Genomic DNA, 18766 nt, shown 5'->3' with positions numbered 1-18766 from the left:
CGCCGTTTACCTTCCCGCCGGAGCGGTGCCTATTTATCTACTTGCACTTTGACGTGCTTTCGAACTGCTAGGTTGGCAGGAGCAGGGACCGAGCAATGGGAGTTCACCCCATCGCGGGGATTCGAACCGCCGACCTTCTGATCAGCAAGCCCTAGGCTCTGTGGTTTAACCCACAGCGCCACCTGCGTCCCTTATGATTGTTCTACATCACATCCAAAGCCAAAGTATGACTCTTGCTTAAAAACCATTTTTTAAATTACTCCCGTGCAAATTTAATTGATTTAACCAGCTTATCGGCTAAAGTTCCACCCATTTCGTAAACTGTCTTGTGATTTTCAGATGAAGGGTGGTATATAAATCTAATCATCTCGTGTTCTAATTTCCCAAATCACTTTGGGAGCCAGGGTTTGGCCAAAGATGCAGGATAAAACCAGAATAACCAAATGCTTGGTGGTTCATTGCATTCCGTCTCCATCTGCAGCGTCCAATTGTTGTCCAGTCCTATCCTGATCATACATGCAGAAGATGATGCGATCATACCAATACAACATGGAAGAAAGGTAACAAAGCCTTTGTACTATTCTAATCTTCTTTTTTCGTTTCTCTTAAAAGTGGGAAGGCAATGCAGCCGTGGAACGAAGCCTCCATGGTTATTTGCTCACTTAGCCAGTAAAATGGTGGCAGGGTGGGGTGGGGGGGCAGAACTATGGATTATTTTCACAATTACAAAGGGCTCCTTGTTTGGTCACCTGGGGACACAGTTCTCCTCATCCTAGGCGAGCGACTATTCGTAATTGCCATTCTAGGGCTGAAAATGCAAGGTCAGATAGGTTACACTTTCAAACTGGGCTAGGGAACATTTGTCCCTTCTGGGATTGTTGGACTGCAGTTCCCATCATCCCTGGCTCTGGGCTATGATGGCTGGGACTGACGGAAGTTGCAATCCAACAGCCGTAGGGCAACTGGTACCCATGCGCGGCTCTAAAACATCCTTTGCAACTTCTGCCTTGAATTCCTTGTTGCTTAGTCATTTCCTGAACATTCAAAGCAAGCTGCATTTATTTCAGAGGGACCAGGGTGCTCATTTTAAGAGGGAGTGGTGAATGGGTTGTTCACTCTACATATAATTTTTTTAAAAAATGCTGCAACATGCTTTGAACCTTCTGAAGGCACCAGAAGTTTTAAAGTCAGGGCCAAGTTGGAGGTGGGGGATTTCGACAGTGGAAATGAAACCACAGGCCGATGTCTCGCCTTGCAACGCAAGGTGTGATTTTGCAGGAGGGCTAGCGATGAGACCGTCAGAACAGGATGCTGTTTCCAATTCCAGCTCACAAAACGTCCTGTGTTCCAGCTGCAAGTTCTCTCAGCCCTAACCTACCACACAGGGCTGTTGAGAGGATAAAATGAGGGAAAGGGGGGGGGGAGAACCTTTGGAATCCACCATGAACTCTGTGGGATAAAACCATAATAATAACAAATCACAAGTCGTGTGTCTCTGTTTCTCAGTTTGATCCTTTTACAGGTATTGTATGTATTGCAGTTAATAGTTCCTCGTCATCCTGGAAAAAAGCGACAGTGGGGTGTTGCAGGGTTCTGTCCTGGTCCCGTTATTGTTCAATGACTTTATAAATGACTTGAAGGAATTGAGGGGGTGCTCATCCAATTTGAAGATGACACCCAACTAGGAAGGGTAGCTAATGCTGCAGAAGACAGAACCAGAATTCAAACTGACCTTAACAGATTGGAGACCTGGGTGCAAGCTAACAAAATGTATTTCAATAGGGACAAATGTCAGGTTCTGCACTTAGGCAGGAAGAGGTAAAGGTAAAGGGACCCCTGATCATTATGTCCAATTGTGACTGACTCTGGGGTTGCGGCGCTCATCTCGCTTTATTGGCCGAGGGAGCCGGCGTACAGCTTCCGGGTCATGTGGCCAGCATGACTAAGCCGCTTCTGGCGAACCAGAGCAGCGCACGGAAACGCCGTTTACCTTCCCACTGGAGCAGTACCTATTTATCTACTTGCACTTTGACGTGCTTTCAAACTGCTAGGTTGGCAGGAGCAGGGACTGAGCAACGGGAGCTCACCCCGTCACGGGGATTCGAACCGCTGACCTTCTGATCGGCAAGCCCTAGGCTCTGTGGTTTAGACCACAGCGCCCAGATGCACAAATATAGGATGGGGGACACCTAACTTACTAGCGGTACATGTGGAAAGGATCTAGGGGACATGAACATGAGTCAACAGTGTGATGCAGCAGGAAAATCAAAGCTAATGCTATTCTAGGCTGCATCAACAGTGCCCAGATCAAGGGAAGTAATAGCCCCACTCTATTCTGCCTTGGTTAGACAACACGTGGAATACTGTGTCCAATTCTGGGCACCACAATTTAAGAAGGATGTTGACAAGCTGAAACGTGCGCAGAGGAGGGCAACCAAGATGATCAAGGGTCTGGAAACCAAGCCTTGTGAGGAAGGGTTGCTGGGTATGTTTAGCCTGGAAAAGAGGAGACTGAGAAGAGATATGATGGCCATCTTCAAATATCTTAAGGGGTGGGAACATGCTTGTTTTCTTCTGCTCTGGAGGGTAGGATTCGAACCCGTGGCTTCAAGCTGCAAAAAAGGAGATTCCGACTAGGCATTCAGAAAAACTTTGTTCAACTGTCAAACAGCTCTTACTGTCAGACTCCCACGAGAGGTTGTGGTCTCTCCTTCCTTAGAGGTTTTTAAGCAGAGGTTGGATGTGTTGGGAAACTGTGTATGTGCAGCTACTCACACAGAGTCAATTAAGGTTTGGCAGACAGCCAGAAGGCAATCTGAAGGAGTAAGTCTGCCTGGTTTGGCTGCCTGCAGAGACATGCAGACAGCTCCCTGATTGGTCAAGCTCTTTCAAGGGAGTGATAATTAATGGCCTACTAACTGGAATGAGTTAGTTCAGGAGTTCAGAGGTTCAGAGTTCTGTGTGTCAGTGTAGGAGTTGTGAGTCGTGTCAGAGAGAGCTAGCTAAAGATCCGTGTTCTGTTCGTGTAAATAGTCCACTGTATATAAAATAAACACCTAACTACAAGTTCCTGGTTCCTGCTTCGTCTATCCTGTCTGCAGCCAAGTCGCCAATTGCTTCCGTGGATTCTGAGTTTACTCTGCTAGGTCTGGCTAAGGTCCTGCAACTAGTCAGAAAGTTGCGAAACACCAAATAGGTTTTACCAATAGGATGGCCATCTGTCCTGAATGCTTTAGCTGAGATTCCAGTATTGCAGGGGTATGGCCTAGATCAAAGGTCGACAACCTTATCCATGGATGGGCTGGTTGACGCTCCGTCTGTTGGAGGATGGGCCGAAGCGTGTGCACATGCCCACTCTTCTGGGTCGGAGGAGCACGTGTGTGCGTGCGCACATGCTATTTCCGGCACACATCCGGGTCAGGAGAGGGCCCATGAGCATCCACACAGGCGCCATCAACCCAGAAGTTGGTCCCCGCATCGCTAAAAGCGGGCAGTGGCAGGGGTCGCCATGGGCCGGTTAGACAAGCCTTGTGGGCTGCTACTGGCCCATGGGCCTTAGGTTGCCGACCCCTGGACTAGACGACCCCCGTAAGACTCTATGAAACTAAGAAACCCCAGATGCTGCAACCTGCCTCATTCGTTCCCTTGCAGCTCTTTGAGATTGCATACAACGCTTCGGAGAAGAAAGAGAACGTCATGTTTATTCCTTTACCTTCTGCCCTGGGCTTAGGACACGAGTACATTTCCTTCCACCCTGATCTTGCCGGCATCGTGAAGTAAGTGGGCGGAAAGAAGAGAAACGTTTTTGCAGAATGGGGTCCCCAGGCCCTGATTTCCCTTTGACACTTTGAGGGCTGGGATGAAGCAAGGAGCTGGGCACACGCAGCTTCCTGCTGCAGCAGACAAGGGGGATGTGCAAATTTGCTGTGCTGGAAGCCCAAGAATCAGCCTTTAGCCCAGGCTGTTTGCCTTGGCTGTTTGCAAGAGGGAGGACCCCTTCTTCATCGCTCCTGCACCTTGATGAGAGAGACTGTCCAACCCTCCTGCCCTGTCCATTAGCAGTACAGTGGTACCTCTGGATGCGATCGGGATCCGTTCCGGAGCCCCATTCGCATCCTGAAGCGAATGTAAGACACGACTGCACATGTGCACATGCGTTTCGCCGCTTCCGTGCATGCGTGTGACGTCATTTTGAGCGTCTGCGCATGTGCGAGTGGCTTCGTTCCTTCTGGGTCACCACAGAGTGCAACCCAAAAATATTTAAACTGAAGCGTATTCATCCCGAGGTATGACTGTATAACCTCAGTATTTTTTAAAATAGCTCTGTGATCATTGCAGAAATCAGTATGGCAGGCGAAGGGAACATGTCTCTCCATTGCATGACCAAGAAGAACATGCTTAAATGCCACAGCAGCACTTGGGCCTGTTATGTCAAGACATAACAGCGGTCTTGAAAGACCTACACTGGCTCACAGTATGTTTCCGAGCACAATTCCAAGTGTTGGTGCTGATCTTTAAAGCCCTAAATGGCCTCAGCCCAGTATACCTGAAGGAGCGTCTCCACCCCCATTGTTCTGCCCAGACACTGAGATCCAGCGCAGAGGGCCTTCTGGCGGTTGCCTCACTGCGAAAAGTGAAGCTACAGGGAACCAGGCAGAGGGCCTTCTTGGTAGTGGCACCTGCCCTGTGGGCAGGCTATAAATAATAAGTTGTTCTTATTCTTATTCTTGGCCCTGCGGTCAGAGGTGGCTTTCAGTGGCTGGGAAGTTCTTGCAGAGCTAATGTGGCTTCCTCCATGTTATATTGGAGTTGTAGTCCAATATAAGACAGAAGAAACCACATTGGCTACACTTGACCTAGGTGATGGGGAGACATCCTCAGAAGTGGCTGGTCTACTGCAAGTGGATCACTTTCCCCAATTTAAAACAAACACACCTTCCATATTTACTGAAATGGCATATATGTGCACCCACATACAGAGTGTACTCTTCCGCCCAAATGTTGCACCAGAGTTTACAAAACTTGGGACTACAACTCCCATCATCCCTAACTAGCAGGGCCCATGGGTCATGGATGATGGGAGTTGTAGTCCAGAAACAGATAGAGACCCAAGTTTGGGAAACCCTGTCCCAGCCTAAAGACAGCCTAAGTACAGGGCTGTCTTACCCGTAGGTGCTAGGGGTGCGGGGCACCCGGGCGCCGGGCTCTCAGGGATGCCAGGCTGAGAGTCTGGGGCCTGAGAGTTGAGTCCGGGGAAGAGGCCTCCCATTGGCTGAAGCGCTGTGGCAGACTCTTCTGCTGTGGGCGGCTCTGCGCCGTGAGTTCGGGGGCGACTGAGCCAGTGAGACGCTGAGGCAGCCGGGTGGATTTTTGCTTAAGACAGCCCTGCCTAAGTAGATACCTGGCATGGCCCCTGGTTGAAGAAATATAAATCATGCTTCTTTGTTTCCCTCCTGTTCCGAAACAGAAACTTCCTCCAGAGTGTTAAGTGACAGCAGCAACGCAGGAAGAGACCAGCCGCTGCCACCCGCAAGGAACACTGCGCCATACTCCAGTTCAAATCGCTACAGATAATAAAACGAGCCATGAACAGGAAGAGTGGATTTCGTTTTTATTTTACCAGGTGAATTTTCAGGAATGCAAGATTTGTGGCGTGGACCCGGAAGACAAGAAAGCGGGGAGACAGGAACACAAACTGATGCATGCAGCCCTTGCAAAGATGTGCGGTTCGCTGCTTCTTTTTTTGTATTAATGCACCTAAAAGTGGATATTTTAAGCACTACCTGAGCAGGACAGTCTCTCTCCCCTTCTTAGCGCATCTTGCTCACTGCATGCAAGCAGCCGGCATGTACCTGCTGAGCGCACCAATGGCATTGAACACATAGCACCTGCTGCAATACCTCACGGTATCCGTTAAAAGCACTTTGGTCCAGCGACTGTAGGACAGATTATAGGGCTCAGCCAGACGTCCTTTTGCACCCCACTTTCTAGGCACAGGTCTGTACTTTAAAGCTCCGCATCTGAGTGGGTGGGTGTTTTTTTTCCGTTCCAGTGCTTCTCCTGGGAAAACCCACATTTTAATGCCAAATCAGAGCAGATAACAAGCTGCAGAAAACCCGACTGCCATTTGCCAAACAACCCAAAACAACAGGCTCAGAGACAGAGCTTTGAAATGCAGAAATGGAGTCTGAATATCCTCCTAGGCAAGTTGGAGCAGGGGCCCCTTTTTTGGGGGGAAGACCCTTGGCCACAAGATGGCTGAGACAGCAACATTAAGACCCCCAGGGATTCTGCTGCCACCATTTTTGACACACCTCTCTCGCCAGACAGGTCCCACACCCTCTGCGAAGGGTTTATCTGATGGGTAGCCAATCCCTTATCTTTTAAAAAGAGACGAGGATGCAAAAGAGCAGCTCGTTGACTCGATCTTGCCATTGGTCCCTCCTGGAAGCTGGTTTTGCAGGAGGTTCAACAGCAGCCCCATCCTGGGAGCTTCGAAAAAGAGACTTAGGACTAGGAATTCCCAGGCTGCCAGGGGAAGGGGAAGGGGGGGGGGTTCGTGACACTCAGAAGTGCCCTTGAACTCGCTTTGCACTTCTGCAGAATTCACAGAATAAGTCAGATTCCCCTTTCAACGCCAATAAAAGCAGAAAGAAAAAGAGCCCACAACTTTTAACTACTGTTAGCGTCACTAAACAAGCGTGAGCCTGCCTCGCATAAAGCACACAGGACCGCACACTCACTACACAGGTAGAGCTAACTCTCCGGGGCTCGTGCAAACTCAGACGTGCATCTTTTCGGACGTGTCGTTGGCCAGCATCTCGTCCGCCACGTCCCGGGGCACATTGGGGGGTGGGATCTTCAAGTCAGAAGGCTCCACCCCCCAGATGTCCCGGGCGTACTCCTTAATGGTCCGGTCGCTGGAGAACTTCCCGGAGGCAGCGATGTTCCTGATCACCATTTTGGTCCACTCCTTGGCGTTCTGAGAAAAGGAGATAGGCCAAAAAGAAGAAGCTGACTTGAGAATCGCAAAGGTCTCATTTCCTTTTTCCCCCTTCAAATTTTTTAATTAATTTCCCAAAAAAATTAAAACAAACAAACAAACATACAACCTATTTGTAATTAAACCAATCTTGGTAACATTGTTAAGTGACTTCCTCAAATCCCCCTGGTTACCGGGGAGTGGGGGAAGTCACCAAAGGGCACCCACCGGATCACCAGGTCCTCAGAACGGCGAATCTGAGGTTTTTCTGGGGGACCGCAACGCTCTTGCGGTCTCCCCCTGCTTCACAGCGCTGGGGCTCTTTCAGCCAAAAGAGCTCCCGTCTGCCATTACTGGGCGACCAACTGGAAGTCTCTCATTTCCATGTGCAGAGTTCTTTTTGACTGCTCAACAAAACACTCCGGGCTGAAGCAACGGTTTGTTTCAAGTTCCAACCTAACCCAGCCCCAAGTTTGATGGTAGGGAAATCAGACAGCATTTTACCTGAAGGAGTGTCTCCACCCCCATTGTCTAGCCCAAACACGGGGGTCCAGCTCCAGGGGCCTTCTGGTGGTTCCCTCACTGCGAGAAGTGAGGTTACAGGGAACCAGGCAGAGGGCCTTCTTGGTGGTGGCACCTACCCTGTGGAACGCCCTCCCGTTAGATCTCAAGCAGATAAAAACTACATAACTTTTAGAAGACATCTGAAGGCAGCCCTGCTTAGGGAAGTTTTTAATGTTTGATGTTTCATCATGTTTTTAATATTCTGTGGGGAGCCGCCCAGAGTGGCTGAGGAAACGCAGCCAGATGGGCGGGGTATAAATAAAATAATAATAATAATAATAATAATAATAATAATAATAATAATAATAATACATTTTAGGTCAGTGGTTCCCAGTTAGCTAGGAACTGCAGACCCCTGTTTTTCAAAAGCCAAGCCACGAACCCCCTTCTTTTGAAAATCTCGATATCTCTGTAGTAGTTCTTGTTTTGTGAATGGTGGCAACATGTCTCAGAGCAAACGTTCATCTTCCGGGCCTCGCTCCTGTGCGAGTCACGTGACCCGTGCGAGCACATGGCGCCCACAGTCAGTCAGTCAATGGGTATGTGCCATGGACATCAGTTGGGGTTTGCAGAACCACTGTTCTAGGTGGTTATCTTGCAAGAAGCAGCAAGAGGAGAACTACATAGGAAATGCAGCATGTAGAAGAATCTCAAAGTATAGGAGTGAAGGAAAAACTTCACTGTACCTACAGAATTGTAACAAGGAGGGATTTCAACTACAGGAGGGAGGAGGGAGAACTGTTTTGGACCCTGAGCAAGCAGCATGGCCAATGGCCAGGAATTAAGGGAGTTTTAGTCCAGCAACACCTGGAGGACCACAGGTGAGTCACACCTGAGCTACAAGGATGCTGATGAAATAACCACAGGTGATCAAGCATGGAGTTAATAAGCACACCCAGGAAACTACAAAAGGCCACAGTTTACTAAACACAGGTGTGCGTGGGAGACAGAAAGTCTGCAGGCTAAATAACTTGTGTATTTATGGCTAGACTAGTGTTTTTCCCCCTCTCTTTCTTTTAAGGTCCCAGGGCAGGTCACAACATTAAAACATAGTATTAAAAGCAGGTTTAAACAACTTACAGCCACAAATAATGCACCTCAGTTGTCCAAAGCCAAGGTAAAGAGGTGAATCTACAGCATTCTCCGGAAGCTGTATAATGAAGGTGCCAGACACACCTCTATGAGGACGGACTTCACAGCTTAGGGGCCACCACAGAAAAGGTCCTCTCACCCCAGGCTGACACCCCTGAGCGCCTGAGGGCAGGAGAACTACGAAGAGGACCTCCTCTGCTGGACTCAGCACCTGAGATGGTCTGTAGGGAAGGAGGTTGTCCTTATATATTTGGGACCTGAGTCATTTAGGGCATTAAAGGTAAAATGTAAAGGTAAAGGACCCCTGGATGGTTAAGTCCAGTCAAAGGCGACTCTGGGGTTGAGGTGCTCATCTCTGCTTACAGGCCGAGGGAGCTAGCGTTTGTCCGCAGACAGCTTTCCGGGTCATGTGGCCAGCAGGACTAAACCGCTTCTGGCGCAATGGGACACTGATGGAAGCCAGAGCGCATGGAAACGCCGTTAACCTTCCCGCCGAAGTGGTACCTATTTATCTACTTGCACTGGCATGCTTTCGAACTCCTAGGTTGGCAGGAGCTGGGACAGAGCAACGGGAGCTCATTCCGTTGCGGGGATTCGAACCGCCGACCTTCCGATCGACAGGCCCAAGAGATCCAGTGGTTTAGACCACAGTGCCACCTGTGTCCCAGGGCATTAACACCAATGTGGGCACCTCGAACTGGGCCTGGAAACGAATTGACAACCAGTGCAGCTGTTTTAAAACAGGGGTTATATAAGGGAACGCCCAGCCAGGAATCTAGCTGTTGCATTTTGGACCAACTTCCTCTCCTCCCTGCTGTCCCAAAGGACCATGCATGTTGGAAGAACTCCAGAAAAAGGGCCGTGGTGTTGGCGGAGGGGCACTTTCCCTCTCGCTCCATTTCGGAGAATCTGGGAAGGTTAGCAATGGTACGAGGCACCCCTGGGCTTCCCTCCAGCCTCTCCTAGCACCTCGCTTGAAAGCCCTTCTTACAAATGTGGAACGGGCATTATGCGGTGCCTGGAATGGGGCCAGTTTGGCCGATCGAAGCGAGTGCGTTTACACAGGGTAAGGCGTGTAAGTTTCTGTTCTTATCACTGTGCAGCTGCGTGGAGTCACAGGACTCTGTTTATATTCCTGGGATTCCATACTATTGGAGTCTCACGGGAAAGGGAGACGGGATGTGACGTTAGTGGTTTCCTGTTTCCTTTGTTCCTTTGTGCAATTGCTCTTTGCTTCCATAGAGAGAGGATGTCTTTTCTGTTCTGCATAGTTTAGAAATAAAACTCTTTAAAATGTAGCTCATACTGTCTCATCCTTCCCTGTGCTCGGAACTCTGCTGGGAGGACGTGCCTTGGAGCCTCATCAAAGGCTCGAGGTCGTTAAACATGTCGGGAGGCAATTCCAAAGACCAGCCTTATCAGCTTGGCTGAGTTGAGATGCCGACAAGGCGATCTCAGGAGACCTCTGGCAGCAGCTGGACACCCTCCGCCCATCTTACCATGTAAAGTTGACTGACGTTGTCTTGACATCTGACATAAGCTTCGTAGTCTGCGAAGACTTTGAACCTATTTGAGGAAGGAGTCAGAGCGGGCGTCAGAGGGGCTTGTGCCTGAACAATGAAGACCCCAGGCAGGGCCTTTTTTATTACAGTGGTACCTCCGGATGCAAACGGGATCCGTTCCGGAGCCCCGTTCGCATCCTGAAGTGAACGCAACCCACGTCTGTGCATGCATGGGTCGCGATTCGCTGCTTCCGCGCATGACGTCATTTTGAGTGTCTGCACATGCGCGAGCAGCGAAACCCGGAAGTAATGTATTCCGTTACTTCCGGGTCGCCGCAGAGCGTAACCTGAAAACGCTCAACCTGAAGCATATTTAAACCGAGGTATGACTGTATTATTATTATTTTACACATAAATAGAAAGGCCTCAGGCCACCATCAAAGTCCAATGTCCTGTCAAAATAAAAACAGGGTCCTCAACAGGCCCTGATATCAGGAAGAACTTCCCCCCTTTCTCTTTTTCATTATTAAATCAAGAATTAATCATACATAATCATAAAAATGTGCTCCCTGAGACCATTCCATTATAGCTATCCAACCTCCCAAAATTTCAACACCCTGTGCGATGGTTTGACCCCTTTCCGTTTTAACAGTACAAATTCTACAAACACCCTCCGTATCTCCTCAAAATCATTTCTCCTGCATATTTCCGGTCTTACCTTAATGGCACACGTAAATTTATCATTAATAGCTACATCCCAAACCTCTTTGTACCATTATAACATTTTATTTTCTGCTTGCCCCTTCTATTTCCTAGCTGTGATAATTCATGCGGCTGTCAATAAATTTGTGAGCAAGTCCTTCATAGCCCGTGAACCTTCCACCCCATCGTAAATTGATAATAGTGCTACCTCTGAACTTTTGGTCAGCTTTAACCCCGTGATTTCTGCTATCTCCTTAAACACCCTTTGCCAAAAAAATTGTACATATTTACACCCCAGTAAGAGCTGTTCAACAGCGGAAAGGTCTCCCTTGGGAAGTTGTGGACTCTCCTTCCTTGGTTTTGAAGCAGAGGTTGGATGCTTTAGCTGAGATTCCTGCATTGCAGGGGGTTGGACTAGATGACCCTTGGGGTCCCAATTCTATGTTCCTTAAACTTTTTTCAGAGTGGAGGGTCAGGGAAAGCAGACCCTGCTGCGATTGAGGCACAGAGGCCGGGCAAGTTACAGAGTGGTGGCACAAGCAACCGTTAGCCAAAGCTGTCAACAGGTTTCTGCAAAGGGGTCTCCACTCACCGGTCATGGTAGAACAACATGTTGACCAAATCTTTGAAAAGGTCGGGCTCTTTTGGTGAAAAGAATCCACTCTTGATCTGATCCATGGCTTGCTTTAGCTCAGGATGCCTCTCGTAATATTCCTGAGCTTTGTACCTGATGGAAAGAGGGAGGAAAACCTTTAGCAAACATATTGAAGACTACCGATGGCCATGTATATAACAACAACAACAATTTATTATTTATACCCCACCCATCAATAGCTGTCAAGCGTCCCTTATTTGGCGGGAAACTCCCTTATCCCAGCGCCGTGTCCCGCTGCTGTCCCTTATTGATGATGTCCCTTAAATATCCCGGGTTTCAATGGAAGCATCCCCTCTCCTTCCCTCCCTGCCGGCCAGGGAGGAGGGAGGCTCCAACTGTGTTGCTTGGCTGCTCGGCCCGCCCCCCTCCGGCCTCCTCTCACCAGACTCGGCCCCCGGGAGCCCCTCCCGGCCAGGGCTGGCGGGAGCCTTGGACCCTTCCGCCGCCATCCTCCTCGCGGCCGCCGAACTGAGTGTCTCTGCCTGGGGCCTCCTCTCTGCCTGCCACCGCCACTCCCGCTATGCCGTACTGCGGCTGCGCCACCGAAGGACCCGGATGAGATGGGCAGCCTGGCGTGGCCTATGAATTGCTGAGGAGCCTTGAGAGGAGAGCGAGGGCAACCATAGAGAAAGCAGTTCAGAGGGAGGAGGAGGAGGCGGAGGCGCAGGCAGGTGTTCCAAGGGCTACAAGGGAAGGACCGCAAGCCCTTCTCCCATAGATTTGTAGTGGTAGACTAGCATAGATGGTCTGATCTGCGGGTTTACTTCAGGTGCTATTTCCCCCCCCCCTTCCTCCTGCCCCGCCTGATGGAACTGAGAGCTGCAGATGGAGCACGAGAGAAAAGATACAGAACTGCAGCAGCATCTTCGTAGCTTGGACTCCGTTTTGCGCGAAAATTGGTTGCTGCTTGTAGTTATTTAATTGCAGTGTTTCATCGGCTGGTGTCTTGAGCAGCAACCTCTGGAAACGAAGGGCTAAAAACCAGCACTGTTCTCCAAAATTATCTTGCCCCTTTTATCTTCATATTTCAGCTGATCGGCTAAAATCCCTTATTTTAGCTGCTGATCCCTTATTTTCAAGGCTGGCTGGTCCCTTATTTTCAAATCTGCAAGTTGATAGCTATGCACCCATCTGGCTGGGTTTCCCCAGCCACTCTGGGCGGCTTCCAACAGAATATTAAAATACAACAGTCTATTAAACATTAAAAAGCTTCCCTAAACAGGGCTGCCTTCAGATGTCTTCTAAAAGTCTGGTACTTGTTTTTCTCTATGACATCTGGTGGGAGGGCGTTCCACAGGGCGGGTGCCACCACCGAGAAGGCCCTCTGCCTGGTCTGTTACGTGCTCCTGGCTTTGCAGTCACAAGACATCCTCAGCTATCTCATTTTGTTATACCAGGAGGGGCAGACATGTGAACTCCCTTGATTTGGTGAGGAAAATCTGTTGGAAGTTCAGCAGCAGGGATCATTTGGTTTGTAACTTAAGGGTTAATTACACTCACATGAAAGCCAACTTGTCAAGATGGAGATACGTGGAAGTATTGTTTCACATGGAGGAATCACATTTACTGAGGCAGCACATGCTCTGACTGGCTGTGCAATTCGGAGGGAGTTTTCCTCTTCAATTTATATACCGTTTTTGTTCAGTGATGTCTGGTTTTTGCATTTATCCGGACTCCACCTGTATTAGGCAAAGTAACTTTGCCAACAGAACTGCCATAACAGCCGCCTCCAAACTGTAGGGTGACTCAAATTATTGAGTAATTATTGAGCTGCACCATTAACATATGCAAGGGGTCAAAAATCTGATCTTACCATAAGCAAAATCTCTGGATTTTCTGTGAATTGGATAAGATCTAATTCAGTGGGCAAGATCAAATTTTTCAAAGCACAACCATGGAGCAATGAGAAAAGCTCCTTGTCTATCTTCTCTTTTGAGATCCTTCCAATTTCTCCCATTGTTTTGGATATATTGTAATACTCCAATAATTTGGCAAGCCACTCTATTTTTGTCGGTATAATACCACTTTTCCGATTTTTCACAACCGATAGCCTTGCAGCTACTGTTGTGTACAAATATACTGTCTTGTCCTCTTCCTTTAGACTTCCTGCCACTATTCCCAATAGAAAACTTTCTGATGTTTTCCTAAATGAATATCTGAACATTTTTTTTCATTTAATTATATATTGTTTCCCAAGATTGTTTGATGTTTAAACAATTCCACCATATGTGCATCACAGTACCTTTTTCTGTGCTTCATCGACAGCAGACATCGCCACAATTTTTATTCATTTTTGCTATTCTTTCAGGTGTTTATTACCATCTATGTTGCATTTTAAGGTAATTTTCTTTCAATACACACACAGGGAATTTCATATCATCTTTCCACAATTTTCCCCATTGTTCAAGCATAATATTTTCCCCAATATCTTGCACCCATTTAATCATGGATGCTTTAACGGGACCTCCGGAACGAATTAAGTACGTAACCAGAGGTACCACTGTAAATATATTTTAAAAAATTTTTAAAAGAAAAAAGAGAAAAGCTCTTGGAACCGGGGTGTGTGTATGTGTGTGTGTGGAATTCATCAGTGCACAATCCAATCAAAATACAGGTCAAGCAAAAAGCGTGGGCGAGACCTTCGCTTCTGCCATACTCACCCTCTCCGGTCCAGCTCAGCCACATCCTCCACTCTCATGCCAAAGATGAAGAGGTTCTCTTCTCCAGCCTCCTCTGCCATCTCAACGTTGGCGCCGTCCATTGTCCCAATGGTCAGGGCTCCGTTCAGCATGAATTTCATGTTGCCGGTGCCAGACGCTTCGGTGCCTGCCGTGGAAATCTGCTCCGACAGATCTGTGGCGGGGATCACTGCCAAGAGGGTGCAATTTTAGCCATTCCTGCGGTCCTTTATTATTTATTATTATTATTATTATTATTATTATTATTATTATTATTATTAATTTCTGTCACAGCCAACCATGACGGCTCGCAGCAGGTAATCAGAAAAAAACCCCATGCAGAATCAAACAAGCAACTGTGTTATATGGACATATCAAACTGCCTTGCACCTAGAGGAAAGGGAAGGGTGTAGCTCAGTGGGGCAACTGGGAAAAAATGTCCCAATTTCAATTTCTGGCTTTTTCCAATTTAAAGGCTGAGGGAGAGGAATCTGCGAGCTTGCCAAGGAGTTGATAAGGTTCAGTACTGAGTTATTTGAAGTTTGACAGCTTCTTCTCCTTCCCAGGCCGAGAGAAAAATGGCGAAAACAGGATATTTATTGGGACTGTGTGATTTCGGCAGCTGCTGCTAAAGTTGCAAACAATGAACCACGGGACAGAGGAATGGAGAACTTCTGAAACAACAATGGGATATCAGCTCTGCCCAAGGCATGATGGAGAACAGCAACAACCAGGAAAAGATAGACGTAATATTTTACAAGGACAGGAAGAAACATTACGGACAAAATAACTGCCACTCACAGGAAGAACAAGGATGTAGTTTGAATGCTTCACCTGCAGCTTTATAAATCATTTAATGTGTCAATACAAATGGAAGTTGTTAAAATTGCAGTTGCTGTATAAGGGATTTAACGTTATTTTGACTTGAGTGTAATTGAAATTTAGAAGATTTTGGAACACAGAAATAAAGCAAAGCATCAGTTCTAGCACGTGGGAGGCTACCTAAATTGTATAATTTGGTGTCTGAATTATTGGTATTACTAATTGTATTATAATTTGGTTTTGTTATAATGAGGCTATTATTGGATTATTGTAATTGAAAACTAATAATAATGATAATGATAAAGGCTGAGGGAGAAGCTGTTAAGCAACTTTTCTGCCCAAGAGACAACTCCGAGTTAGGGCCAATAGCCCGACCTGGTATAACACTGTTTCTTTTACACATCACTTGGGAAGACAGGTGAACTAATACCAGTGTACTGGAAGAAGCAAAGATCACCAGTGTTGAAGCAATGATTCTTCAACATCAACTTCGTTGGCATGGTCATGTTGTGCAGATGCCTGATGATGGTCTTCCAAAGCAACTACTCTATTCCAAACTTAAAAATGGAAAGCATAATGCTAGTGATCAACAAAAGAGGTTCAAAGACTGTCTCAAGGCAAATCTTAAAAAAAGTAGTATAAACACCGACAACTGGGAAACACTGGCCTGCAAGCGCTCCAGTTGGAGAACAGCCTTCACCAAAGGTGTCATGGGCTTTGAAGACACTTGAACTCAGGTCGCAAGGGAGAAACACATTAGGAGGAAGGCACGCTTGGCAAACCCTCACCGGGATCAACTCCTGCCCAGAAACCAACGTCCCCACTGTGGAAGGACATGTGGATCCAGAATTGGCCTCCACAGTCACTTACGGACTCACTGTTAAAACCGTGTGAGCTGGACCATAAAGAAGGCTGATCGCCGAAGAATTGATGCTTTTGAATTCTGGTGCTGGAGGAGACTCTTGAGAGTCCCATGGACTGCAAGAAGATCAAACCTATCCATTCTGAAGGAAATCAGCCCTGAGTGCTCACTGGAAGGACAGATCCTGAAGCTGAGGCTCCAAGACTTTGGCCACCTCATGAGAAGAGAAGACTCCCTGGAAAAGACCCTGATGTGGGGAAAGATGGAGGGCACAAGGAGAAGGGGACGACAGAGGACGAGATGGTTGGACAGTGTTCTCGAAGCTACCAGCATGAGTTTGACCAAACTGCAGGAGGCAGTGGAAGACGGGAGTGCCTGACGTGCTCTGGCCCATGGGGTCACAAAGAGTCGGACACGACTCAACAACAACAACATGGAAGACAATCTTACTTGGCTACGAGTGATCACCAAAGAAGAAGAAAGTGTTGGAGTAGGACCTGGGAGAGACAAGGGTTCAAATCCCCGTTCAGCTATCAAGCTCACTGGGTGACCTTGGGCCAGTGGTTGCCTCTTAGCCTAACCTACACCACAAGGTTGTTGTGGATATTAAATGAGGAGGGGGACAATCATTTATGCCACCTTCAGCTCCTTGGAGAAAAAGGCGGGATTATAAATGCAATCCATCAATCTATCAAATGTTTAAGGTCTGTTACGGAAGCTCTACTGCAAGCCCTCTGTCATGTGAAGACTGGATTCCGCGAAAAGAAATGGACCCAAGTTAGTCGTTGTCATCAATTTAAATGGTTCTTCTGAGAGTAGAACTTAGTTGGATACAATACAACCCAATGGGCCCCAGAGCCCTTTCCCTTCCTTCAGTTTCCAGCAATTGGCGTTCAGGTGGAGTTGAATAATATCTAGAGGACCACAGATATGTTCTCCCGCCCCCAACATTTTAGCCAAAGGAAGAGGGACCCACCAAGAACAGGAAAAATGTCGTAGGGAAAGCCAATGAGGCACAAGTGTGGTTTTGACTCTTAGGCCCCTTTGCCAGGAGAAATGATGCAAGGCTTTTAGACGCCAGCTCTTGCCAGCGACGGGCGATGCTGGCCTTACCTTTCTCGGCCAACGAGACTCTGTAGTTTTCCAGGAAGATGACCTTCAGCTTGTTCCCCACCACAGGGTCATTGTTGACCACGTGGCCCACGGAGGTGATGAGCTTGATAATCATTTTGGCCATGTGGTAGCCGGGAGCAGCCTGAAAGAAGGGCAGAAATGCAAGCGCTTAGAAGGAACAGTAGCAGCTGGTGCAGTGATCAGGTGGGATTGCTATGAGGAATTGTAACAAATATAGAGTAAGCCATCTGTGTCAGCAATGAAAGCATTGCGTTGACTGGGTTTAAACTATTTTGAGATGATTCTTGATCAATCCACACCTCTGCATCCCTGTTCCATTTCTCTTTCTTCACAAGTCACGTACCCACTTAGAGAGGCAGGCGTCCTGGGTCATCAAAGACAGCGGGCAGTTTCTTTGCTGTAGCTCTGTAGCTTTTCTGATATGTTAATCTTAGGATGTTAATCTTCGGGCCAGGAAACAGGTTTCACATAAAGGTGATAATGATCGCTGGTCTCCTGGCCATCCTTCTTATCATGTGTATTGATTGTTTATGACCTCCGGGGTTGCTGAATGCACTCCTTTGTAGTTTTCATTCATTTACCCCAAAAGTATGCATGCTTAACTAGTGTTTGTAGTTTAACTTTGTCCCAACGTGGGGTTTGTTGAAATGCTCAGAAGAAATCTGATTGGTTCTTACGAACACTCTGTAAAAAGCTCTTTTGTGAATAAAACGACCTGGGCCAGGGGCTGGGGGGAGAGATTATTATACGCACCCTTCCCAGAGTCTTGCTGGTTCAAGCCTCTGTGTGTATTCTTATTAATCAGAGTTCAATCCTTCCTTTACTTTGGGAACGCCTCATTCCTGGGCGTGTTTCCAACAGAATCCACAATAAAGAGGGCACCCCTAGAGGGGCATCCTTGCGCTTCCCCCTAGCCTCCCTGAATCCAGGACCCTCCAGATGCTTTCTAGATGTATTTTTGTTGTTGTTGAAGCAGACTTTTCAGCTGCACAAATTCCCCATCAACACCTCACACTCTCCTTTTGTGGTGGTGGTGTGTGGTCACGTTAGAAGTACATGAAATTATGCTTTAGGGAGGTGTTTTTCTCATTCTCCCATAACACTAGCACTCTGGATGGGTAGTAGCATCAGGAGAGGTGAAGAAATGTATTCCTCCACACAGGGCTTAATTATTCATCGGTGGAACTCCCTCCCACAAGATATGGCACGTCGGCCACTGACAAATCCAAGGCAGGCAGGCAGGCAGGCACTTCCAAGGGCAGCCCAAAAGGGGCACCGTAGTAGATCCTATTCTGTCCCAAATCTATCGCTTACTTTGCCGCCAATGATCACCGTCCGGGGCACAAACAGCTTCATGGGGTCTCGCTTGATGCCTGTGGGAGAGAAAGGAGAACACAAAATGAGAGCCAGTGTGGTGTAGTGGTTAAGAGCAGTGGACTTGTAATCTGGGGAACCGGGTTTGATTCCCCGCTCCTCCACATGCAGCTGCTGGGTGACCTTGGGCCAGTCACACTTCTCTGAAGTCTCTCAGCCCCACTCACCTCACAGTGTGTGTTTTTTTGTGGGGGAGAAAGGGAAAGGAGAATGTTAGCTGCTTTGAGACTCAAGAAGGCTGATCGCCAAAGAATTGATACTTTTGAATTATGGTGCTGGAGGAGACTCTTGAGAGTCCCATGGACTGCAAGAAGATCAAACCTATCCATTCTTAAGGAAATCAGCCCTGAATGCTCCCTGGAAGGACAGATCGTGAAGCTGAGGCTTCAAGACTTTGGC

The 18766-nt window shown here is 47.8% G+C and overlaps 2 protein-coding genes across 2 annotated transcripts in view; one reads left to right on the top strand and one right to left on the bottom strand.

Moving 5' to 3' along the window:
* Positions 1 to 5596, top strand: part of ABHD12B (abhydrolase domain containing 12B) — a 35878-nt gene extending 30282 nt beyond the window's left edge. Inside the window, exons 11-13 of the mRNA XM_083618825.1 lie at positions 482 to 560; positions 3652 to 3776; positions 5468 to 5596. Of these exons, the coding sequence (XP_083474951.1) occupies positions 482 to 560; positions 3652 to 3776; positions 5468 to 5492 (229 nt within the window). The 3' untranslated portion in view covers positions 5493 to 5596. The remainder of the gene's footprint in view (positions 1 to 481; positions 561 to 3651; positions 3777 to 5467) is intronic.
* The window catches only part of PYGL (glycogen phosphorylase L), a 59701-nt gene continuing 46531 nt past the window's right edge, over positions 5597 to 18766 (bottom strand). Inside the window, exons 16-21 of the mRNA XM_083612413.1 lie at positions 18308 to 18366; positions 16973 to 17114; positions 14158 to 14365; positions 11435 to 11569; positions 10138 to 10204; positions 5597 to 6982 (exon numbers count right to left, since the gene is read on the bottom strand). Coding sequence (XP_083468539.1) covers positions 6782 to 6982; positions 10138 to 10204; positions 11435 to 11569; positions 14158 to 14365; positions 16973 to 17114; positions 18308 to 18366 — 812 coding nt within the window. The 3' untranslated portion in view covers positions 5597 to 6781. The remainder of the gene's footprint in view (positions 6983 to 10137; positions 10205 to 11434; positions 11570 to 14157; positions 14366 to 16972; positions 17115 to 18307; positions 18367 to 18766) is intronic.

Source organism: Podarcis filfolensis (genome assembly GCF_964270895.1).
Source record: "Podarcis filfolensis genome assembly, chromosome: 1".
Taxonomy (NCBI): Eukaryota; Metazoa; Chordata; class Lepidosauria; order Squamata; family Lacertidae; genus Podarcis; species Podarcis filfolensis.
The sequence above is the reverse complement of the archived record's forward strand: the minus strand, read 5'-3'. Positions and strand labels throughout refer to the sequence as shown.